Source organism: Balaenoptera borealis, assembly GCF_965194805.1.
Source record: "Balaenoptera borealis genome assembly, chromosome: 8".
NCBI classification, from domain to species: domain Eukaryota; kingdom Metazoa; phylum Chordata; class Mammalia; order Artiodactyla; family Balaenopteridae; genus Balaenoptera; species Balaenoptera borealis.
In genome coordinates this window covers 104,900,521-104,925,817 of record NC_138865.1, presented here as the reverse complement: position 1 = coordinate 104,925,817, position 25,297 = coordinate 104,900,521, and the positions used below count along the sequence as shown (strand labels likewise).

General features: G+C 45.2%; 1 protein-coding gene and 1 long non-coding RNA gene across 4 annotated transcripts in view; one reads left to right on the top strand and one right to left on the bottom strand.

Moving 5' to 3' along the window:
• ASTN2 (astrotactin 2) overlaps nucleotides 1–11,589 on the top strand; it is an 898,930-nt gene extending 887,341 nt beyond the window's left edge. For all 3 annotated transcript variants that reach the window (XM_082402209.1, XM_082402208.1, XM_082402210.1), the window contains one exon: nucleotides 10,761–11,589. In XM_082402209.1, the coding sequence (XP_082258335.1) occupies nucleotides 10,761–10,998 (238 nt within the window). In that variant the 3' untranslated portion in view covers nucleotides 10,999–11,589. The remainder of the gene's footprint in view (nucleotides 1–10,760) is intronic.
• Nucleotides 11,590–11,713: 124 nt separating this feature from the next.
• On the bottom strand, nucleotides 11,714–24,713 carry LOC309633443. The gene is made up of 3 exons (XR_014247526.1): nucleotides 24,380–24,713; nucleotides 19,273–19,505; nucleotides 11,714–13,159 (listed from the first exon to the last, which is right to left on the bottom strand). It is a non-coding gene; the product is annotated as an uncharacterized lncRNA (long non-coding RNA).
• Between the last annotated feature and the right edge of the window lie 584 nt (nucleotides 24,714–25,297).

Genomic DNA, 25,297 nt, shown 5'->3' with positions numbered 1-25,297 from the left:
TAATGGGGTTAGTTTATGAGTTGTCTCTGGCCAATCATTCTCACTCAGGGTCCTTCCTGGTGGCACTCGAGCATCGCTCAGCCAAGATGGATTCCAGCAAGAAGGATTCTGGGAGGTTTGTAGGACATATGGACTGGCTTCTCCTCTCTCCTTTTCACCTTTCCCGAATTCTTCCAGTTGGTGGTAGCTTGTTAGTTCTGAGTTCCTTACCAGGACCTCCTGTTGTAAGATAACTCATGCAAGTGGTTACTATAGGGCTTGGCCAGGGCAGTGGTTTTGGTCAGTGGTTCCCCTAACAAAATTATCATTTTGTAGTACATTTTTTTTTTTTCTTAACAGTGAAAAAGCTGTTTTCTAAATAAAGCTTACAGAGAACCCCAGGTCTTAGCTAGAAGTCACCTCCTCAGAGAATCCTCTGAAATTTCTACCCATTCACTTTATCACATCCTCATGTTTTAATTTTCTGTGTCGTAGCTACTAGTTTTAGTATCCTATATTGCTTATGTGTTTACTTCTGAGTTATCTATAAGGTATTATCCCCACTACAATGTCAGTTTATGTATAGCTAGTGATCCTTTATGCCCCATTCACTTTTGTAAGTAGGGGCTAAACGATTACTTATTGAATCATTGGATAATGGGATGAGTAGATGTGTGAACCAGATGACTACAGAGTTGTTCTGGTAGAAGCTAGAGTGGGTGGCCTGGAGCCCCCCTGCTGGGTCTCCTCTTCCACTTCCCCCTTCCAGTCCTAAGGGTCCCTGAGGTCTACCTGAGCTATCAAGGACCTATAGATCCCCATTGGAAACAACTGAATTCTGCAAACTCTAAGGTTTTTCTAGCTTAAAAATAACATTCTAAAAAAAAAAAAATGCATTGTCCTTGCAAATATTAAGAGACTTGAGGATATCCTCACTTATTAATTTATGGAGTCATCGATTCATTTAACGTGCTTACTATGTGCCAGACCCTGTGCTGCGGGCTGGAAACAGATGAGTGAAGAAGACAGCTCCTGCCTTTACCAGGCTCAACATCTAGTGAGAACAAGACTGGTCAGCAGGCAGATGCAGTGAAATATGTCACAAGAAGCACAGTGTAAGAAGGGTGAGCAGTGTGCTTTAGAACGACGTTTATCAAACTTCAACGTGCCGGCGAATCACTCAGGGGCCTGGTTAAAATTCACATCAACTCAGTGGTCTAGGATAGGCCTGAGAGTGTGCATTTCTGCCAGGCTCTTCAGTGATGCCAATGCGGCTAGTTAAAAAGCACACTTTGAGTGACACGGTTCTGGATGCAGCTGTTGGTGCAGCTAATCCAGACCTGGAGCTCAAGGAAGAATTCCTGGAGAAGAAAGTGAAGTGTATGCTCAGAAGTAAAGGGTGAACAGGAGTCCTCCAGGTGGAAGGGGAGGAGTGCTCTCACTGGAAGGAACAACCAGTGCAAGGGTGAGAGAGGGTGGGGTAAGAGAATATACCTTCGTCAGGAAGGATAAATCTCAGTGGGGCAGAGAGTTCAAGGTGAGAAGGAAAAGGGGAAAAGAACAAGGCTGAAGAGTTCAGCAGAGGTCAGATCATAATGGCTCTAACGAGCCCTGTTCATGAGTTGTTCTTTCTTCCAAAAGCTGGGTAAAGGTTTTAAACAGAGGATCACTGTGGGTAAATGTACCATGCTTCTTAAGGGTTAGCAAGTATGCAGAACATCAAAGTGTAAAGGAGAGAGAGCAAGACCCTGCCTTGAGTTCATGTCCTAGCTTTGCCACCCACTTGCTGTGTAACCTTGGACAAATTTCATCTCCATTCTGGGCCTCGTTTGCAACATGAAAGAACTGGACTCCAAAGTCCCTTCCAGCTGCGAAGCCAAGGAACCAGCAAGCCCTGAAGGTCATAGAGACCAGAGAAGAGGCACACCATGAGTGTCCTTTCACCTCTAGCACAGCATGGCTTGTTTCTCAGGAACCTAGGATGGCTAGGATAATAAGAGCTTTTCCCAGGAGCACTCTGAGGGCTGGTATCATGGGATGAGCTCAGTTAGGATTTTGTTGGCCTATAATCACCAAACCCCAAAATGTTCTCTACTCCTCTGTGGATTTGTGGTCATGTACCCCCATAAAATTTAGTGACAAAAGGGTGACTCTTGCTGCTACCTAATAAATCTATCAGGTCAATGTCCTCCAGAGCCTGGTTCCCATGGCAACCACAGGTTACTGCAAACAGCTGTTCAGAGAAGACCCGCTGACACCCAGCTGTCCCAGCCATACGGTTCCTATTAGGAGAATTGAAAAACTGAACTTATAGGTGGCCAGGGACCAAAATTTGCTCCAGTCAGAATACCCTTGACCACTCTTGAGCTTCTCAATCCTCTTCAGTTATGCCTGAGTAAAATGATAGAGTAGGGAAAAGAAAGCAAGCACTTGAAGAGATTTGTTTCAGTGGAATTTATCTGGCTAGATTAGAAATGGTGTATTTCTAATGTCAGCCCCTCTTGCTTCCATGGCAGACATTGCTAATAGCTCACAGAAATCATCCCAGGATTGGTTCATTCTGGGATCTTTCTCAACACAGGCAGACAAGAAGTTTTTCCCATCTGAGAAGGATTAGCACATGCTCTGAACTGTCATTGCTTTGTTCTTAGTGAAAATATTCAAGCCTGGGATGTCAGTGTACCTTTTTCATTCCAAGATTATGTTAGCTCTTTCCTTAGATATCTTGGATTCACTCTCTTGGAATTTCTAGGACATTGAGAACAAGAGCAAATTTAGGCTTCTAGAGTCATATTCCTGTCATTTCAGATGCACTTTTATTTTTTTCTGCGTATTTTGGCATTTCGGAAATCATGAAGGATTGTGCACAATAGATTTGCACATTAAGTGTTGTATTCTTTCTTCTTTTCTTGAAAGGCTGTAATTAAATCAATAGCATCTCTTAAAATTGATGATGTCTTAGAATGGATAAATACAAACAAGACAAACTATGACTTTGAACAAATGTCCCACAGAACATTTTCCCCACTGATAATATAGCAATGTACATAATTATCTTGAAGTTTCCATCAGTTCAAAATCGAAATACTTTTGGGTTCATTGAGACCCAGTTATTCTTACCATCAGTTTAGGAATGAATTCTTGGAAGGTCTCATGGTTTCTTATGAGAGAACAAGGAGGAGACAAAGCCAAATGTAAATATTTTCACTAGTCACCTTACAAATCATATTTCAAACCTGATGTTGAGGAAATATATTTACGTGGCAGTACCTGAGCTTCTGGTTTTCTGTTTAGTGGGGGTGGTCTGAGGCTAAACTTGATGTGGATTTATTCTGAAAGTAACCCCAGTGAACCACTGGGAAGCCATAAAACCATGGCTTCATTGCACATACTCATTGCACCAGCTTTAAAATACGTGTGAGTGTATGCATGTTTTCAAAACGGAAATGCCTTTATTGTATTTTATCCTAAAGTAATTCTTGTTCATTCTGTAACATGTAAATGAGACAGATATATATATAATGGCAAGCAAAAATGTTGTACCCCTGAACCCCTAATCCCCACCTAGAGATAAAATTAAGTGTGCACGTACTTCTCCAGATATCGATATGGATGTGACATGGATATGCTTATGAGTAGGGAAACGGGTACAGACTTAAGGATACATTGACATCTACAGACCACAGTTCCATTTCCATCAACTCTGCTATGTTTAAGAAGTACATACACTTTGTTCTGTTTTCTGCCTATTTACGCTTAATAGCACACGTACAAGTCTTTTCCTATGGATGCATGTGTAAATACGTTGTCTTTTTGAAGGGGCTTTTAGCCAGTTAATTATATGAATGCATCACATATTAATTTAGTCCTCTGTTAAAGACCAACTAGATTCCTTCCAACTTCTTTTCTATTATAAACAAATCTGGGGAAATATTTTGCCCACTTGCCCGATTACTTCCTTAGATCCACATGATGCTCCTGTGTTATTTCATTCCCTTTATCAACCTCTGCTAGAAAAGTGCTGTATTTTGAAAGCTAAGGACTGAAAATTATTAATCCCTTCTTCTTGCACAACCAGGAGGAGCTAGATACCAGGGGAACTATACACTGTCCAAGAAGCAGGTGGGAAACATTAGTTGAACATTTATTTTGGCCCAGTCATTTTTATCTCATTTCATCTCCTGAACAATTAATTTTGAAGACGAAGTAACAGAGAATCAGTGGAGTTAAGTAAATTGTTCAAAGTTACACAACTAGTAAGTGTCAGAGCTCAAAGTATTGTCTTCTGATGTCAAACTAGTGTCCTATCCAGTATAACACATTGCATCCCAAAATATGTGCACAACTAACAGATAATATAGTATGAATCTCAACAGAGAAATGAAATGCTTCAGCAACAAAGAGGAACACGTGACTTAGGGTAGCTGGGAAGATCTGGAAGACCTCCTGAGGATGAAATTTTAGCGTGGCTTTGAAACATGAATAGAATCTCAGTGAATGTGGTCCTCTCATCTCAGGTACCCGATGCTATGACAGTTGTCACAGCATGTTCTCTTGTGAACTGCTCATCAGATGGTATTTCTCTATGAATCAAGCCCCTAATTCCTCTTAGATTAAAAACAAACAAACAAACAAAAGCAACAAAGATCTGCTCCAACTCCCACTACCGTTAGATTCTGCTGTGGTCTGAATGTCCGTGCCATTGCAAAGTTCATAGACAGTATTGCAAACCTGATGCCCAAGGTGATGTAACTAGGAGAAGGGGCCTTTAGGAACTGATTAGGTCATAGGAGTGGCGCCCTAATAAATGGGATTAGTGCTCTCATAAAAGAGGCTTCAGAGAGGTCTTTTGTCCCTTCTGCCGTGTGAGGGGACAGTGAAAAAGTGCCTTCCATGAACCAGGAAGAGGTTCACCAACCACCACGCCAAATCTGCCGGTGCCAAGATCCCAGATTTCCCAGACTCCAGGTTATGAGGAAGATATTTCTGTTATTTGTAAGCTCCCTAGTCTATGGTATTTTGTTATAGCAGCCCAAACAGACTAAGACAGACTCTTTTCTAAGGCATGCTCGATTTGATCATCTCCAGTGAAGGGGAACCCACTGGAGGTATAGAAAGACCCCATCTACATTTAGAAGACTTTAGTTTTAAGGTTTTTTTTGTGTGTGTGTGCCTTCTGTTAGTTTTTGAGTGGTTTGTTAACACTTAGGTGCTTTGCTGAAGCGATCTGAGATGCTGTTCTTACTCTGTTAACCCTAGTCAAATCATATGACCAGCCTGAGGCTTACTTTTACCACCTGACGACTGGGACTAAAGTAGGCACTGTAGAATTGCAGTGAGGATTACACTTAAGATGATGTTGCATAGGTTTCTGGCACATAGTAGGTCCTCAGTCACCTGTAGTCATTATCATCCCTGACCCTCAGGGTTTTCCCCTCTTGTTTTCAGTTACTGGAACAACATAACCATCTTCCTAAATCCCCGCTTCAGTGACACTTGATTCCTGCTTTCAGCACTTCCACAGAAGACTTGCTTTTGAGACAACCTTCAGCATCATGATCTGGCTGCAGTTTGCACATGTCCCTCTTACCAGAAGTGAGTGGGGCTCTCCAGATGTGGCCTGACAAGGGCAGCGTGAATGGAAGTCATTATTTCCCTTAATCTGCCCTCTCTACTTCCAGAGGTTGTGTTCCAGTTTTTTGCAACTACACTATGCCCTTGACTCTCATTAAGTTTGAGGTCAGCTAACACAGAGACGTTTAAGCTCGGCTCAGGAGACAGAGAGGAGGGAGAGAGGCCAATGGGGATGTTTCCTTACTGTCTGTCCTCTTTTTCTCCATTCCAAGGCCCCCTTAGAATTAGGTCTCTGTCTGAGAACTGTGTCAACAGTGAATCGGGTAATGGTGATGGGAAGAGAACGGTCACTCCAAGGTTCTACAGTTCCCGAAGAAGCGGCATCTGAGTCTAGCTGCTGACTCCTTCACAAGCCATTCCTGTCTCGATCTTGCCTGCTGGGACAATGATAAATTAATATGTGCTGTCCCTCCTTTACCTCTGACTTCCTATCCCACCAGGCCTGGGTCCTGTCTCCAAGGAGGAAGATTTCATTTCTGGTATTTGAGAAAAGTGGTCATTCTGACCTGCGATTTCCCCCTCCAGGCAAAGCTTGGGGCATGCCTGGCCTTTGATTTATGAATCTCCATTGCCTACAATTTATCACCCAGCACTCTCACCTTTTGTCTCTCACCCACGTCCCCCTACTCGGCCTTTGAGCACCTCCAACCCTTCTCTTCATGGCTTCACCTTCTGAGTTCTTCTGCCTTTGTTGTCTCATTGCAAACCAAGGTGCTGAGGCATAGTGTACAGTGGAGAAAGAGCAGGGGACAGTTAGGCAAACTGACATTGGTTTAGTGTGTATTATATGCAAATTCCTGTGCTAGATGCCTATGGCGGTAATTTCACTCCAGCCTAGCAGCAGCACTACAAAATAATTGTCTCTGTCCCCATATTACAAATGAGGAAACTGAGGCTCACGGAGAAGGAGTGGCTTGCCCTAATGGGCTCTGGAGCCTATGTCCTTTCTACTATAAAATACTACTTTGAATCTTGGCTAACATTTACTGAGAAGCTAAGCAAATTACCCAGGTTATCTCATCTTCCAAAAACATTGTTATTCCCATTTTACTTTGCAGTAACTAAGAGTTAGTAGGAAGAACTTGCTTATGATCCACATAGCTAAGTTATAGAGCTAGGATTTGAATCTGGGACTCCAGAGCCAAATATTTCATCCTTAGCTCTGTATACTTAGGAGCCCAGGTTCTAGCTTTGCCTTTGTTACTAACTTAAGGTGTTCCTTTAGGCAAATTATTTTCTAATTTCAAACCTTAGTTTCCCCATCCATACAAAGGCTTGGCCCAGTTGAGTTCCAAGATTCTCTCTTTGGAAATAGCTGGGCCCTTGGAGACAAAGCATTTGGTCATGTTGGAGGACTTGTCCTTCCCAACTCATTTTGTATTTATGACTTATCAGACAATGACTCTCCATCACCCAAAAAATAGAGTACTTTACCATGGCTCAAAAGAGTCTGGATGGTCTGATCTCTACCAAACTGACTCATCTCTCACCCATTCTTTGCACTTAACCATTTCAAAAAACTGATGCTTTATGCCCTCTTTAGCCCAACTTTGGATGAGCTATCTCCTCTGCCTTCCCATCTACCTGAAAAATTTGTTTCATCGTTGAAGACCTAGCTCAGATGTTATGTCTCCTGGCAAGATTTCTCAGAGCCCCCAAACTAATGATTGGGTGTCCATTTTATATATTCCCATAGCACCCAGCATATTTTCCAACCCAGAACTCTCCCCCTAAATTAGAGGTTCTTACTATTTCTGTCTGTCTGTCTCCTGCCACTAACTTATGTAAGTGCTCAAAGCTTAAACCAGTACACAAATCCTGATGGTGGAGGTGGTGGTGATGGTGATGTACTTTCTGACATGTATCAGGGGCTTAGTATGTGCCAACTACTTTTCTAAGAGAGTTTTACACTTATTAACTTATTTAATCCTCACTTCAACTCCATGAGGTGGGCAAATGTTATTCCCTTTTTGTAAATAAGGAAAGAGAAAGAACAAGTAGCTTTTTAAAAGCAAGAGGAGAAACAAGCCAGCACCCCTAAGTACAGTGACAGGAAACACGTAACACCTGGCTGTGTCTGTACGTGTTTCTTGGTGCTGGTCTTGCCCTCCCCAGGTTTCATTCTCCTCAATGCAGCTAGAAACGTTTTTAAGCAGTTTGTCTCTGAACCTGCTACTTTGTTGCTTGAAAGTCTTCAATAATTCCCCACTTACCCCTATTGAGGGCTTACTATAGATTCATTAATGTTTTGTTTTGTTTTTTTTTAATATCTTTACTGGAGTATAATTGCTTTACATTGTTGTGTTAGTTGCTGCTGTATAACAACGTGAATCAGCTATACGTGTACATATATCCCCATATCCTCTCCCTCTTGCGTCTCCCTCCCACACTCCCTATGCCACCCCTCTAGGTGGTCACAAAGCACCAAGCTGATCTCCCTGTGCTATGTGGCTGCTTCCCACTAGCTATCGATTTTACATTTGGTAGTGTGTATATGTCCATACCACTCTCTCACTTCGTCCCAGCTTACCCTTCCCTCTCCCCGTGTCCTCAAGTCCATTCTCTATGTCTGCATCTTTATTCCTGTCCTGCCCCTAGGTTCTTCAGAAACTTTTTTTTTTTTTTTTAGATTGCATATATATGTGTTAGCATATGGTATTTGTTTTTCTCTTTCTGACTTGCTTCACTCTGTATGACAGACTCATTAATGTTTCTTTTGTTTTGATTTTTAAAACGACCTTTGTGGTAGATGTAGTCATTATTCCCATTTTATGGATAAGGAAACTGAGGCACAGCTGGTTAAACAATTTCCTCAATATCACAGAGCTAGTAAGTGGCTGAGGCAGGATTTGAACCTGAGCAACCAGGCTCTAGAGCCTGTGTGGTACACCATTACTCTATACAACAAACGCCCCAGCTTCTAAGCTCCAGTGGCTGGGGTCCTGCCACTTCTCCCGTTTCCCACTGTGAGCCCACTTGCACACCATATTTCACCATGAAATCCCTTCTCTCTGTGCCTTTACCTAGGCTTCCTGTTATGCCTGTGCCCTCTTCTTTACCTAAACCTTACTCATTCATGAGGCTCAGCACAAGTTCCCCTTCTACAGGAAGTCTTCTTGGATTTCCCAATCCTACCTAGGCACTGTCCTCTGTTTCCCACAGCTCTCACGCCTTCTTTTATCATTGCTCTTGCCACGGGTGTTGCAATTTTCCATCTGTCTGTCTTTTCCTACTGAATCGGGAGCTGTGCCATATAATAAATGCTCTGTAAAGGAGCAACCAATGACTTTGTCTCCTTTAACTTCTCAACTGCCCCATTTGTCAAGTGAAGAAACAGGTTTGGAGATGTTAAGTAAGGTTCCCAAGGACACCGAGCTGCTAAGGAACAGAGCAAGAACTGAAACAAGGAGGGCTGAGAGTAAGCTCCTCGGGCTCCCCCTGAGGAGGCGCCTGCCAGAGGTGAAAGAGGCCTGTGGGTCGAGTGGTAACTCGAGTGTGATTATGAAGCTATGAATTCTTGGCACCTCAGGAAATATTCCACCCAAGTGGTGAGCTATACAAAGAGGACTTTTTGAAAGGCACCTCATAAATCGTGCCCACAAAAGCTACACGCATAAGCCCAGCCCTTTTCCAGCCGCCACGCAGGTGCCTAAAACAGTCTCCCATTTGTGGGGTCTGTTGTCGTAAAACGCCCTCCCTCCTGGGGTCTCAGAGGGGCATGGAGAGGACAGCAGGGGAGAGCCTCTCATTTAGCCCCTCAGGATCCCTAGGCATCTTGAGGATGCTGAGATGTAGAGAAAAGTGGATTCCACAAGGAGATGGACACCTGGACAGCAAAGCTGACTTATGGTATGACCCGCGAAAAGGTCGTTCCTTTCCCTCTCTAAGCCTCAGTTTCCACATCTTTAATGAGATTACGTCAGACTAAGTCTCTGGTTCTCAAATGGGGTGATTTTGGTCCCCAGAGGACATTTGGCAATGTCTGGAGGCAATTTTATTGTCATGCCTGGGGCTGCGGGTGCTATTGGTATCTTGTAGGCCGAGGCCTGGGGGTGCTGCTAAATGTCCTGCAAGACTGTCCCCACAGCAGAGAGTTATCCAGCCCACATGTCAATGGTGCTCCTGTTGAGAAGCCTTGGACTAGGTGATCGCAAAGATGCTTGCTTTAATTTTCTCTGCAGCCATCGGGTCTCCCCGAGGATCCGCTATCTGGTGCTACATAAAGAGCTCTAGATAAGTTCCTAATGATGATCACCGCAGTCCAGGGCGATTCTTGCTGAGACTAGTGTCCAGTATGACCTTGATCCTGAGACATCACCACAACAATTCTCTATAATAGAAGCTATCATTCATTGGGAGCTTACTCAGGGCCAGCCTTTGGGCATTTCTCTTAGTTAATCTCACAACCAGTAAGGCCACCATCACTATTGTAGAGATAAGAAAAATGAAATAGAGAAGTTCTGATTTGGGTATAGAGATAGAAAGGCTTTCATGAATTAGAAGCACAGAGGACAAGATTTGATTCTGACTGTGAGAAAAGAGTATGAGAGAATTAGAAAAGTAAGAAAGTGGACAGAGAGGGACTTGGTGAGTGTTCAGGCCTAGATCCAAATGCCCAACTCCAATGGTCAGCTTGATGTTTGACCTTGGTCAAGTAGTGTCACCTCTCTGAAACCTGGGCTCCATAGCCATTGAATATGTGTGGAAATAACAATATTTTCAGGGCTGTTGTGAAGATTATATACAAATTTTTAAATGTATATAAAGTACTTACCCAGCATCTAGCCCATGGCGTTAATGCATTTTAGTTTCTGTTCTTGTTGTCATTTATCATTATTATAATAGTTTACACTTACTTGGTCAGAGTCCTCAGGCTGCTCACCTTGTAACGCTTGCATCTCAGAAGTGAAAGTGTTAGGTCAAAGGTTATACCGCTCTTTTACTTTTTACACATTGCACAGTTAAAGAGGACAAGTTCCAAGGTAATTCTGAACAGGTGTTCAAAATACCACATTCAAATCAGGCGCGGCTAGGGGATTGTTGGGACAAGAAGTCGTCGTCTGCCCACTGACATTTACTCACCCCCCTCAAAGGCCTGATGCTTGACCTAGGCCCCTGCCTTCACTGCCGCCTCCTCTGTCTTCCAGGAAGGCCCACCTGGTCCTGCGGCGTCTGGAGAGGGTGAGCAGCCGCTGCTCCGGCCTCCTCCGAAGCGCCTACATCCAGAGCCGCGTGGACAGCGTGCCCTACCTCTTCTGCCGCAGCGAGGAGGTCCGGCCTGTGGGTATGGTGTGGTACAGCATCCTCAAGGACACCAAGATCACATGCGAGGAGAAGATGGTGTCCATGGCCCGCAACACGTATGGGGAGTTCAAGGGCCGGTGAGGGAGGTTGCTGCCCTCCGTGAGCACAGAGACTCTCCGTGGGAGGGGGAGCGGTGCTCTCGCGGATCCTGGGGCCTGGGTGGGCTGGGGGACAGCTGAGGACGGGCCTGGCAGATGAGGCTTGCCAGCAAGGCCAAAGCAAACTCTTCCTCTTGTGGATAGCCGACAGAGAACTTTGTAACCACTGGAATTATTCATTTCCCCCTATCTTTTATTTTTTTCTAAGATCTTATTTGACTCTATCAAAGTCTCTCCTTTTTAAACATTTTCTTCCGGATGGTGGTCAGTCCCGAGGCAGGAGCTTTCAGGTGGAGACCAAGAGGCCTTTCCCCTTCTTCCTTCCTCCTGCTACACTCAGCTTCCTTCCTGCCATGGACCCCAGGAGGAGACCTATGGAGAGACAACTGGACCTCTTCAGCATCAGGAGGGCATCCCCGAGGATTGTTGCAGTGAGGAAGCTCGGGTCTTTAGGACTTTGTTTTTCGGACGCGTTTGAGTCTGCAGGACCCCTGCCTCTTCCTGCTGCCTGTGGGTCTGCCCAGAGTCCCTGCAGGGCTCCCCATGCATTAAAAATTCCTATTGTCTCTCTTTCTGCTCGGGTGCTGTTTCTTACTGATGGGGGCCTTCTGTCTATTCACTCAACAGGTATTTATTCATTCTCTCCTATACACTAGGCACGCAACTAAAGACAGAGACGCTCCCTGTCCTCAGGGAGTGTACAGTCCAATGGAACTTATAGAGAGGTAGCCAGTTATTTCAGCCTGTGGTAGGGGAAGAATGGAGGTTCTCTGAACTCATTGCTGGGTCGTGAGACAACCTGGAGGGGTTCTGAAAAAGTGATGCCTATGCCCAAAAGATGGGGGGAGGAGAATGGGATTTGCTCCAGGCAGGTGGGACACTGTGGATAAAAGCCCAGAGATAAGAGAAAGCATACTCCTTCGAGGGCTGCAAGCACTTTCATTGGGAATAGAGATCAAAGTAGGAAGAAGCAAGAGGTAAGGCTGGGAGCTAGGCAGAGCATTGGAAGCCGTGGACAAAAAGTTTGACGGTATTTGAAGTAACTGAAAGCCACTGCGGAGCATTCGCAGAGGAGTCAACTTGCTGTTTAAGAAAAACCATTCCAGCGCCAGAATGGAGGTCGGACCGGCAAAGGCTTTGAAGACGGTGACTACTGTCATTTTCCAGAAGTGATGGCAGTTTGGATCCTGAGGTAATGAGGGAAACCTTCCACCATTAAGTCTCCTTTTAAATGGCAATTGTTTACTTCCGTTGTGTTCCCGGGGAGGGTAATGAGTACAGAGAGGCTGTATATGTCCTTAACTTCCTGGCATCTTCCTCAGAGATGCTAGCTTGCTGGAGGAAATGGGACGTAGGTCAGGTGTTTCATAATGTGGGGACGACACCTGTTAGAGTGAAGGGCGCAATGGGAATTCAGAGGGGAAAATACTAAGTATCAGTAGAATAAAAGCAGTTGAAAATAAGCGTATTTCTCGGTTTTGATGAGTGCTGATGAGATCCATAATCCCCTTCCCGAAAACCTACATGCTGAATTCCCACCAAAGGACCGTAATAATCCACATGGAAAAATAAAGCAGAAGGGGATCCTTCCAGACGACTCAGGTGCGTAAAGATCTGCTCAACCTCCAACACTCTAAGCTCAAAGGTGCTCTTTTAAGAAAGTTTATTATTATTGGATTTACATTTCTGTAAGTATGAAGGTGGAATTTAGATGAATAAATTCCCACTACAGTGTAGATGACTACTCTTCCAAGTATAGTATAGTCAGAGAAGAATAAGCTTCTTTCAAAAAAAAGGAGGATGAAAAGAAAAGGAATAGAGTTCTTGCCTATCTTAGTCAGTTATGGTATAAAAGAACATCATAGATTAGGTGATTTATAAACAATACAAATTTGTTTTTCACAGTTCTGGAGGCTGGCAAGTCCAAGATCAAGGCATCAGCAGCTTTGGTGTCTGGTGAGAGCTGGTGAGTTCATAGGCAGCCGTCTTCTTGCTGGGTCCTCACATGGTGGAAGGGGAGAGGGATCTCTCTGGGGTCTCTTTCATAAGAGCACTAATTCCATTTATGGGATTTATGGGATCATTTCTTAAAGGCCCCACCTTTAAATACCATCACAATGGGGATTAGGTTCCAACATATGAATCTGGGGAGAACACAAACATTCAGTCTGCAGTATTGCCCCATGCCAGGCCCTACTCTAAATTGCTGTCATGTGTACCCTTTCCGGAGCCCTAGGTCCCAGGCCTTTAGCGAGTCACCCCATTGCTATAGCTTTCCACTGTCTTGACACAACCTGAGGAAGAGTTTAGCTCAACAGTTGCATAAAGTTAAATTCCCCAGTGCGCTGGGGCTGTGGTCTGAGCCTGATTCAGTTTGAATCTGCATCTGCCACTATTCACGAGCTGTTGCCCTTGGATGAGTAATTGGATGTCTGAACCCCAGTGTCCCTATCAGCAAAATGTGGTAAATGATAGTCTGTCCCCGTGGCGTTATTGTGAGGCTTGAGTGTGATAGCAACTATAATGCACCCAGCACAATACACAGTAGGGTCTTTTTTTCCTCCTAATGGACAATATGCATAATGCTATTCATCTTGGAGAGATAAGTAGGACACTGTCTGCGAAAGTCATAGAGAACTCTGATTAAGAGCAGGAATTAATGACTAGCATCCCTGTGAGGTATATGGGTTGTAAATAGTATCAAAAGTTTAACCCAGAGAGCAGTGGCCACAGTGGTGGAACTTAACACAATAGCAAGAGCCCCAAGAAGTATGTGCTTTTCTCTGAGGCTCTCAGAGATGGCTGTGGCCTCTGGATAGCTGCCCAGTTTGCCAAAGGTGGCTGGCCCCTGTGAATATCCACCATCAGGCTGTGCCCAGCTCGTTCTCCCGTCCACGCCCCTCTCTGGTTTCAGCCTGCTTTTCCTGGCACTGTGGAGCCTCCTGCCCTTCCCAGCCACCATAAGGCCCTCAGGAGTGGGATTGAGAAGCCTGGAGAGACAGGTGTGTGTGTGGTGGGGGGGGGGCCTTGCCATCGCAGGCAAGGAGGTTAAACCAGTATTTGTTAAGCCGTTTCATTGGAAAAAGAAAAATTCTTGAGGTGCAAATGAAGCTTCTGGGTCCAGCGCCCTGTCCTCGGCACAGACAGATTGATTCATGCACTGCCACAACAAATGCCAGGGACGCTCATGTCTCACTCTGCTGGCGAAGATGGGACTTTCCATATGGTTTCCACCACTGAACAGAGGAGTCGTGAACACACAGAGGTGTGTGTTAGGGGCGCCCAGGAAATCGCCTCTACATGACTCCCATCCTCTCTCTGTATGGTCAAGAAGTGTCTTCTCTAGGCAGGTTTCATGATAGAGAGTGCATTTCACGGACAAATGCTGATAACTACCATTCGGGGAGTTCTCCTCGCAGTGACTCGACATACTTATCACATTTAACCATGTGCAAAACATGCAAAACACTAGCCACGTGCTAGTGTGGTTACCATTTTTCCAATTAAAGAAAATGAGGTTTAGACAGGTTGAATAACCTGCCTCAAATCCTGTAGTTAGCAATTCATGATGTTGAGATCCTGAGATCTAAACTTGGACAGACTTTAAGTATTTCAAACTGGTGAGCGCTGTGCTTACTATCTCTAGGGCAAATGGGTGTAATGCCCCCCTTCTCCATCTTAAGTCGGAAACTAAGTCCCTCTAACTTCCAACCAATGCTTGAGTACTAATTTCCAGGTTTGGGGTACTAAGATGAACAGGACCCAGATCCTGCCCTTAAGAAACTCCCAGAACTTAGCTAACTAAATACAGTGTGATAAAATCAGACATTTTGGAATCAAGCCAATCTGAGTTTAAATATTGGCTGTGCAGTTTATGGTGAGGGAGGGCTGGACCCTGAGAGAAATGTATAAAGCAAACTCAACAGGTCTTGCTAATTAAGAGGCTCAGGTTAGCTGACGTTAACTTCTCTAAGCCTCGCTTTCTTCATCTATAAAGGGGATGAATGCACTACCTTAAAGTACTGTTGGGAAGATTAAATTAGATAATGTATATAAAGCCTTGAGAATAAGGCTCTCAATAAATAGTTATTACAGTGGCTTATTTACATGAGAAGGGCTGGGTGAGATTAACTCTGCATCAGGAAGACAGTCACCAGGAAAGCCTTTACAGTCAAAGGATGTATAAGTTCAGTAAGTAGAGTGGAAGAGAAGGGGCATTATGGGCAGAGAGACCAGCATATTTCTGAGTGTGCCATGTTTGAGGGATGGTTAGCAATTGGTGTGGGCTGAGAGGGGAGGGTGTGTTTGGAGAAGTTGGCAGTGTAGAGTACACCGGCCATTGGAAGGCATTAGATTGAAAGCAGGAGTGTGACATAGGCAGATAAGCATTTTGAGAACACGCTTCTGGTTGCAAAGTAGGAGACTGGGGAGAAGGGAGAGAGCCAGTGGCACTAGACAGCATAGAGTAGAGTAGGGTAGGGTAGGTTAAGGTAGGTTAGGGTCGGGTAGGGTAGGGTAGGGTAAGGTAAGGTAGGGTAGGGTAGGATAGGATAGGGTAGGGTAGGCTAGACTAGGTAAGTGTTGTTTAGGAGGGAGAAGAGAATGCCTGAGCTAGGGCCATTGCAGTGGTGAAGCTGGATCTGAGGTGACTCAGCAAGACTTGCTAACTAAGAGGCCCAGGGACTTGGGTCTTCCCTTTCTTCTCTGGTGTCTGAGTGTTAGACTGGGCAGAACGTGGGATATGAAGCGGATGACAAGTCCACTTGGGCTCAATGGACAGTGCATGGATGAGGCAGGATTTGTATCATGCAAATATAGTCATTGGAAGGTAAGAGAGCCAAGAGTATAATTTAGCTTTATGTGGAAGCCATGCATGGAACTGTGTGTCACTATGCACAAATGCGTTATGAGTTCCAAATGTCCCCTAGTGAGGGACTATGTAAAGCCAGCATAGAATCTTGTGGAGGAGTTAAGTACCGAACTTACGAAAAGAGTGCTGGATTCTTCATCATCTCCTCCTCCTCCTCCTCCTCCTCCTCTTCTTCCTCTCTCCTTCCCCCCTCCCCCTCCATCATCATCATCATCATTATCATCATCATCATCGTCACTATCCTTATCACCATTATCATTTAATTGATTGATTGCTTACCATATGCCAGATTCTTTACATATATATTTCATATACTTCTTATAACAACTCTGTGATATATAAATTATCACCCCATTTTGTAGATGAAGGAATTGAACCCTAGAGGATTTAAGAAACTCCCTGGTCTCAGGCAGCTAGTAAGTGGCAGAACCAAAATTTCAATCCAGGTATCATCTGACCCCAGAATTTTAACTACTGTTAGAACAACTCTGTTGCCTTCTGAGGTGGGGGGTGGCTCTGGGCTCTAGTCTTACCTGTGTAGTAGAGCGGCCGGGTGACCTTGAGCAAGCCATTCCCTCTCTGTGGGCCTTGGGTTCTCCGTATGCCCCCACCATAGTGGGGAAGATGTATGTGCCATGGACATGAGGAAGTATATTAGATGATGACTCATGTATAAAGAACATTTTCACCTCTCTCTCCCTTTAATCTTCACTACCTCCCTTTGAGGTTGACAATGGCAGAATGAATGGCTCCATTTGGCCAGTCTAGACAGGCTTAAGGTCCCAGCAGGGCTATAGATCCTGGATCCCCAGCCAACTCTAGTGCCCTAGAAACAACCGCAGTCCCACTCGTGGTCATACAACCACTGGTTGCTAAGAGTCCAACAGCCTTGGACAAGTGACAACCTCTCCATGCCTTGGTTTTCTCCTCTGCCCAATTGCGGGAAGTAGTAGTACCCCTCATAAGGTTAGAGTGAGGATTAAATGAGTCCACATATGTCATGTATGTATGTATGTATGTATATGTCAGATATTTAGAATAGTACTTGGCATGTAACAAGTACTATGTAAGTGTTAGTTGTTGTTGTCATTCTTGTACTCAACACCCTACTCTGCAGCCGCATTGAAAAATCCCCAGAAATGCCCTCTCACACCTTCCTTCTTAGCCTTTGCATATGCTGATCCCCCTCTTAGCAGTGCCCTTCCAGCTTGGGCATCTCCAGCTGAAATGTCTTTCACTGGCTCCCTGAGACCTTTTGCCTCTGCCAGAGGGAGTTGGTAACTCTTTCCTCTGGGGTCTTATGGCGAGGATTCCCTGCCTCCATTCCAGCGTTTTCCTCACTCAGTGTCATTGTCCCCCATAGGACCATGAGGAATGCACGTGCATGGACTGGGCAGGATTCTCTCTGTACCTGAGAGCCTTTCACTGGGCCTAGCTCAGAGCAAAGTATATATTCATCCAGCAAAATCGAGCTTGATGCCTAGAATGAGGGGATCCTGAGGGAGGATCCTGGGAAGCACATGAATGCCCAGGACCCCTTGAGAACAGTGGCCCTTCCAGTCTGCACCATCAGTGCCACACAGGAAGGTTCTGGAAAGAAGGCCGCAGCCAAACAAAACCCATGGGCTCTGTGTGGGGTGTGCTTTTTAATTGGCGTCCGCCCGTAAACCTGCCAGACCCTGAAAGGCTCTCACTGTCCCTCACTATCCGTATCCCTTTGGAAACTTTGCTGCGTGTATTTGTACACGTTACAGCTGAAGCCAAGCTGCTCTGTTTTCCTGTTTTACAGGAGTTGGCAGGAGGGGAAGGCGAGGGGCCACAGGTGTGCTCTGCTGGACAAGCGTGTGTGTACGTGTGTGTGTGTGTGTGTGAGAGAGTGTGAGAGAGAGAGAAAGGAGGAGGCTGGCGAGGAGGTTGTCAGCAAGTGCCCCAAATGGGAAGTTAAGAATTCAGATTCTGGACCCAGCTCCAACACTAACAGGCTAGGGGACCCCGGGCTCGTTTCTCCCCAGTCTTGCCTTTGGTGTCTTTTCATAAACACATCGGTAAGAATAGCACTTCACTGACGAATCCTTCGGCTCTAACATTCTAGGTTCTCAAGCCCTCAGGGCCCACACTGGAAATGGAGAGGGTAAACAATCCTATGTATTTGTAGAGGATGCAGTTGTTTACAAGTCAAACCCCCAGAGGAGAAGTGTTACTTATTCCAAGAAAGCTGCTCTGACTGTGACCCCCAAATCCAGAACAGGGGCTCCTCCTTTTGCTTCTCACAATCTCCATACTTCTGTGATGTCTCTGCTTAGTCCACTGAGTTCTAATTATGCCTCTAGGATTCTGTTTTCTCCTAACATGTGAACTCCTGGGTCGGACCATGTTTTATGTCTTCTGTGCCCAGGACTGGTCAAACCATATGGCAGGTGCTCAGAAGATATGTGCTAATGCAGCTCTGCATAGTCTTGAAGCCATTTTTATGTGAGTCTTCTAGGACAGGGCTAGAAGATCTGTACTTTTTATTTTATTATTTATTTATTTATTTATTGGCCACGGCATGCGGGATCTTAGTTCCCCGACCAGGGATCTAACCTGTGCCCCCTGCAGTGGAAGCGAGGAGTCTTAACCGCTGGACCACCAGGGAAGTCCCGATCTGTACTTCTTAGACAAGGAAACTGAGGCTGGATTTGTGGTCACACAGGATCTCCAGGCCAGAACAGGTCTTTTGGCCTCTTACCTCTGACCCCAGAGCCAGCCATCCCCTTTGGGGTATGCCAAGACATCCTTTGGTGGAGTTGCTGAGGTGCCACTGGGGGGCTGGAAGACCGCTGTATGGGAACTGAAGTCTGTTCAAATGTAAGGCCTCAGCACCCTCCCCCTGGGCCAGAGAGGCTGGTCTCTTGGGGATTCAGATGAGAAATGACAAATTTCGATAACAACAAGAGCAATAATTACCATTTGTTGAGCACTTTCCAGGGCCAGGGTCTGTGCAAGCACATTAGTTGCACTATCTCATTTAGTTGTCACACACACCCCATGACATGGCTACCAATATCCCCATTTTACAGAACACGTCCTGAGGTTCAGGGAGGTTAGGGGATGGGCCTGGGTCACACCATTAGTAAGGAGCTGGGATGCAGTCTAACTTAAGACATGGTGACTCTGCAGCTCTGTTCTCATAACCACACCAGAGGCCAATGCTCCCATTCTTTAAATGGGAAGACTGAGGGCCAGAAAGGAAGAAGTACCTGTACCAGGTCATGCAGCTGACAGAATCGAGTGTGGAATATTCCGATTTTATCTCCAGTGCTCTTCTGACCCCTCCTTGGTAACCTCAGGCCCATCCTCTTTCCTGACGTCTGGGCAGGTGGGGAGGGGCAGGGAAGAAAGCCTTACCTCTGTTCAGGAGACAAGGCCAGTGCCAAGTCAGGCCGGCCTCCCCAGGCAGTTCTGTAGTCCAAATACCAGCCAGGTTGCGGCTCACCAGGTTTTACGATCGGGGATGACGTAGTTTCTCTACTTGCTTGCAAGCTATTCAGCTCCACAGTCAATGCACAGCCTTCCATGGGCGGAGCAGGAGCCCAGCGTTGAGAGGGACTGTCTGAGGGGATCAGCAAGGCTGGCCCTGCCTGCTTGGAAAGTAAAATATGACTCATTGGCTGCGTGGCCTTGGGCAAATGTCTTCCCCTCTTCGTGTCTTGATCTCCCACGTAATAGAATTTGGAGAATTGGATTGAAACGTCCAAATAGCCTGAGAGCTTAGGAGAAATACAGATTTTTAGTCCCCATTTGTTGAGATTCCAATCGAGTGAAACTTGGGAGAGCCCTGGGAATCTGTATTTTTGCATGAGCCAGGGTGACTTCGATGCATGCCATGTTTAAGAACCACAGGTCTAGATGATTTCCAAGAACCTTTCCAACCACAGCACAAAGAGTCTGTGAGCTTACACAGAGAATTCACAGAGTCCCAATCTCATCTTTAGATATTGTAATAGTAGATGTGCAGCTGGAAGAATGGACTCTTCTGTTGGGGCTTAAGAGAATAGAGTAGGGACCAGAGGTTTGCCCAGGGAGACTGGTTTTGTCTCCATATGAAGGGCTGTTTTTTTCGTGAGGTGGTTACCTTCGCATAACTAGACAGGTACAAATTGAGAGTCAACCAGGTTGAGATTCAGGTCTCTGGGATGAGGGGTAAATAACTACAGAAAGAGGTGTTAAGGGATAGAGTCATTCTGAGGAATGAATAGGGGTCTTTAGAGTCAGGCAAACTTAGATTTAAATTCCAGCTTCACCAAGCATGGGAATTGTATAGACCTGAAGCTAGATTTTCTCACCAGAAAAACAGGAATCACCAGATTCACCTACCTCACTGGGACATTGTAGGGAACACATTATAAATAAATAAGAAAGGGCCTGGCATAGAGCTTGGCACACAGTAGGTGTTCAAGAAAGGCATGTGGTTTACTTTTGCTTTAGTTTTCACTTGCTCATTCCTTTGGCATCACTATTAGTTCCAGGAAAACCTAACTTCAGGGAGAAAGAGCGTCTCACCCAACCACACGATCTTTCACATAAGAAACTGGGTCTTGTGCTAAAAACAAAATCAACAAACAAAAACAGAATAAAGGATGATTATTGGACAGCAGAGGTTTCCTTAGTTGGTTGGGGGCAGGGGGCATGGGCCTCCGATGAGAATTGTTTGCCCTCGTTCCTTTTAAGTGTTCAAGTGAAACTTCCAGTTGGGGACGAGTCAAGCTCAGAGCCCGCTCAGTACATCTGTAATTGGGTTAATGGTATTTGGACTTGTTTAATCTATTTGTCCCAGTATCAGTGGGCTGTAACAGTTACAGAACACGCTGCAGTCCTTGACGCTGGGCAAAAACAACGTAGTATTTCCAGGCAGCAGGGACACAGGCAAGAGTGGCATTCCCTAGCCTCCTTCATTATCCCAGTCACTCCATGGTGCAATTTCATGTTTAAGCATCACCATGTTGTGCCCCTGTTCGTACCATTACTTTTTTTCTCATGCCTTATATGTAAATAACACCAAGTTGCTTGAAATTCCTTGCCCATTCCTTATTTTTCCAGACCTCCGTAACTTTACTCATCCTGCTTCCATGAGTGTGCATACTCTGGCTGTCTTTATTCATCTGCCTGAGTCTGTTAGGTAGTTGCAATGTCTTTTTTGGCTGTTCAGCAACAGTTACTCCTTCTCTGCAACACCCTGATTTTTTTGGAAGGAAAGGGTGGGAACCACCCCACTGGGTATGGTCTTGGTGGAATGTAAATTGCAGTGTTATATTCTCCCACTACTGATGATTCCTCTCATAATCCAGGCAGAGGTGCCAACTAGAGCCTCACTCTCAGGACTCTGAGTCTTGAGCAGAGTGATGCAGGAGAGGAACAGTGGGGGGTTAGCCGCGGAGCCTGGATGAGATTTTTGAGCTCTTCCTGCTACTGAGCCCCTGACCCCACCTGGCTTTCTAGCTCTTTCAAGTCTTGTTCTCCAGCCTTCTTTTCTGCACAGGTGGAAACCTGTGGACCAAGCTCCCCCAAATGCTCATGATGAGTTCTCCTTGTGTCAAATTCTGTTGCTGCCGCTTGCCACCTATGAACCCTGGAATGGATATTCAACCATGATGCAAGAGTGTTTTCCTTGGGGAGCCTTCCTTGAACTCTCAGATATAGGGCTCATGTATTCATTCATGATATTCCTGTGCAAGACCTACTACGTGCTTGGTCCTATGCTGGGCTCAGGCAACACAAAAGCTAGGTACCTGCCCACTCCTCTGAGATTCCTCAAGTGCCAGGGATCACATCTATGTTAGCCCTGCCACAGCAGTTCAGAGAGCTCTGGGTTTTATGACTGTCTCCCCCTCCAGGCTGTGTGATCTTCAACAGCCGGGCAGTGCTTCATTCACCTCGGGGCCTCTGAGGCCCCTCACGGTGCCTGAAGCATCCTTGATGCTAAATAAATGTGTATTGAACAGAACTGACTTACTCTGGGGGACTCCCTACAAAGCAGTCTCAGCCTTAAATCCAAAACTGCTTTGAGAACTAACCTAGATGGTGGTGTATTTCGGAAAGCAAAGAGGGAAAAAAGGTTGGGGGAAAAAATTGCAATGGTTGTGTGCTTCAATTCAATGAAGCACTCTTTTGCTGTTGGTCTGTTTTTAAAAAATCACATTCTAGCAGTAGCCATGACCCACTGAGGGCTTTGGTGACTGGATGGAAAGATTTAATCGAGGGGTTCTAGTAAAAATCCCAGTGAAAGGGATTCCCATTCCCCCTCTCTCTCCACACCCTTCTCTCTTCCCATAAGAAGGCTTAATGGACCTTCATTGCAACTCCAACATGATGAAAATTACAAAGAGATGGAATTTCCACATTGGGCAGAGAACAGAGGAATGATATTCTTCTTGCTCCAACCCTGGAACTGGCAAGCTGCCCCTGGGTGGGAGAAAGGACTTTGTGAGGGCAGGAACTAGAGCAGGAGGGAAAAGGAGGCAGAGGCTGAGATGATGGAATACCAGGCCTCCAGATGTTTGCTCCTTGCAGATGTGCCCGTGATGGCGTGGCCCACACATCTGGGAGATAATCATCCCCATGGCTGTCATCTGGAGAGCACTTTACAGGTTATGAAGCCCTTTCACTGTTGTCTCTAATCAGACTCCCACAGCAAAGTGGGCAGAACAGATATCACTGTCCCCACATGACCAATGAAGCTCCTAAAGTTGTCACATGCCCCTGCTTAGGCAGTGATGACAATAGCAATGACAATGATAATAATGGAAGACAACACTTACAAAGCACTTACTATGGGCCAAGCACTGGTCTGTGCATTCTGCATACGTAGTATTCGTTATTGAATCTACATGGCATTTCTGCAAAATGGCTTTTTTTTTTTAATCCCCACTTTATAGACAAGGAAAATGAATCACACCAGGTTCTAGCAGTTGACCCAAGATCACACAGAGAGCCAGTGGCAGAGCCAAGATTCAAGCCCAGGAAGTTTGCCTCCAAGATCTATGTTCTAAACCATTATTTCATGTCTGCCTGCCTGTCAAAGCAGGGCATAGAAACAGGTCTGACTCCTAATTTCACTTCAATGTTGATAGCATTGTGTAAAGATAAAAGTGTGATTCTGGGGGGAGACATTCATTCATTTACTCAAACATGTGCTGGGCGACTACAACATGCCTGGCCCTGGGTCGGACAGTGGGGACAGAGTTGAGGGAGAGTGGTCTCACTGCCCCATCCCACTGGTTATAAGTGCCATGAACATCATGACCACTCTGTCTCTAGCTCCTGAAACATGTTGGGTGCTTAATACATACTGTTGAATGAACGTGTTGTTCCCTCTCTTGAGTGGTTCACAGTCTAGAGGAGAAAGACTTATAAGTGAATATATACTCATTTTTATAATATATAATTATAATTGCAGTATACATGTGTTTATATATACATACACACACACACACACACAACACATATATATATTTATATATATGGGAATGTAGAGAGCTACAGTGTGTACTGGAGATGGAATGGAGGAACACGAGTGTGGGAGGTTACTGGCACCGCCAGTAGTTCAACACACCTGAAAACAGAGAGGTATTACAGGTGGAGCATCATGAGATAAGGCTGGACACGTAAGCCGTAATGTGTGCTGAAGAGCTGGGCATTATTTGATAGGGTTGGGTTCAGCAAACTTTCTTTAAAGGGTCCTACAGTAAATATTTTAAGCTTTGTAGGCCATATGATCTCTGTTGCAACTACTTACCTCTACTTCAAAAGTAGACATAGATGGTAGGTCAGCGAATGAGCATAGCTGTGTTCCCCCAAAAAATTATTTACAAAAATAGGTGGCGGGCTATATTTGTCCTGGGCTGTAGTTTGCTGATCCCTGTTGCAGGGTGTTGGGTGCTCTTGAGGCAGTATGATCAGATTAGGTGTCCTGCATTCATCCCTTAAGTATTTCTTGAACACCTACTATGTACCAGCTATAGTAGCAGTTCCTTCACTCTTGTTGCTTACAGACTGGAGGGACAGAAAGAGTCAGTCCCCACAGCCTGGCAAGTGCTGTGATGGACTGAAACAGAGGGGGTTGTGAGGTTGCAGAGAGAGACCCTTAAACCCAAATTTGAAAGGCTGAACATGCACCACACTACTCCAAGGAAATAATATTTGAACTCTGGCCCAAAGGATGAGTAAAAGTAAATGAACTGAAAAAATGTTCCAGATAAATAAGGGCTGGGTAGAGATAGAGGACGTTCAAGGCTAGAAGGCCTGGGAGGAGTTCAGTGTACCTGGAGCGTGGATTGTGGTAGGAAGAGCAGCAAGAATTGAGGCTGAATATTAAGTATTCGTTAGATCAGTGACACCCAATAGAAATATAGTGTCAGTCATGCACGTGATTTTAAAATCTCTAGTAGCCACAGTAAAAAAGTTCAAAAGAAATGAGTGAAATTAAATTTAATAATGCAGATGGTCCCCGACTTACGATTTTTCGACTTTAAGATGCTGCAAAAGTGATAGACATTCAGTAGAAATGCTACTTCAGGTTTTGAATGTTGATCTTCTGCTGGGCTAGCGATATGCGGTCCGATCCTCTCTCGTGATGTTGGGCAGTAGAAGCCGCAGTTCCCAGTCAGCCACAGGATCATAAGGGAAAACAACCAATACACTTACAATCATTCTGGACGCAGACAATCATTCTGCTTCCCACTTTCAGTACAGCATTCAATCAATTACATGAGATATTCAACACTTTATTATAAAATAGGCTTTGCGTTAGATGATTCTGCCCACCTGTAGGCTAATGTAACTGTTCTAATCACATTTTTTTTTAAATAAATTTATTTATTTATTTTTGGCTGTGTTGGGTCTTCGTTTCTGTGCGAGGGCTTTCTCTAGTTGTGGCAAGCGGGGGCCACTTTTCATCGCGGTGCGCGGGCCTCTCACTATCGCAGCCTCTCTTGTTGCGGAGCACAGGCTCCAGACGCGCCGGCTCAGTAGTTGTGGCTCACGGGCCCAGTTGCTCCGCGGCATGTGGGATCTTCCCAGACCAGGGCTTGAACCCATGTCCCCTGCACTGGCAGGCAGATTCTCAACCACTGTGCCACCAGGGAAGCCCTCTAATCACATTTAAGGTAGGCTCGGCTAAGCTGTGATGTTTGGTAGGTTAGGTGTATTAAATGCATCTTCAACTTACGATGACATTTTCAACTGATGATGGGCTTATAGGACGTAACCACATCATAAATCAAGGAAGATGTGTATGTTTTATTTAATGCAAAATATTCAAAATATTATCCTTTCAACATGTGATTAATAGAAACAATTATCAAAATTATTTATTTTTTTGGTGCAAAGTCACTAAAATCCAAGTGTATGTTCCACGTGTGGCACATCTCAATTC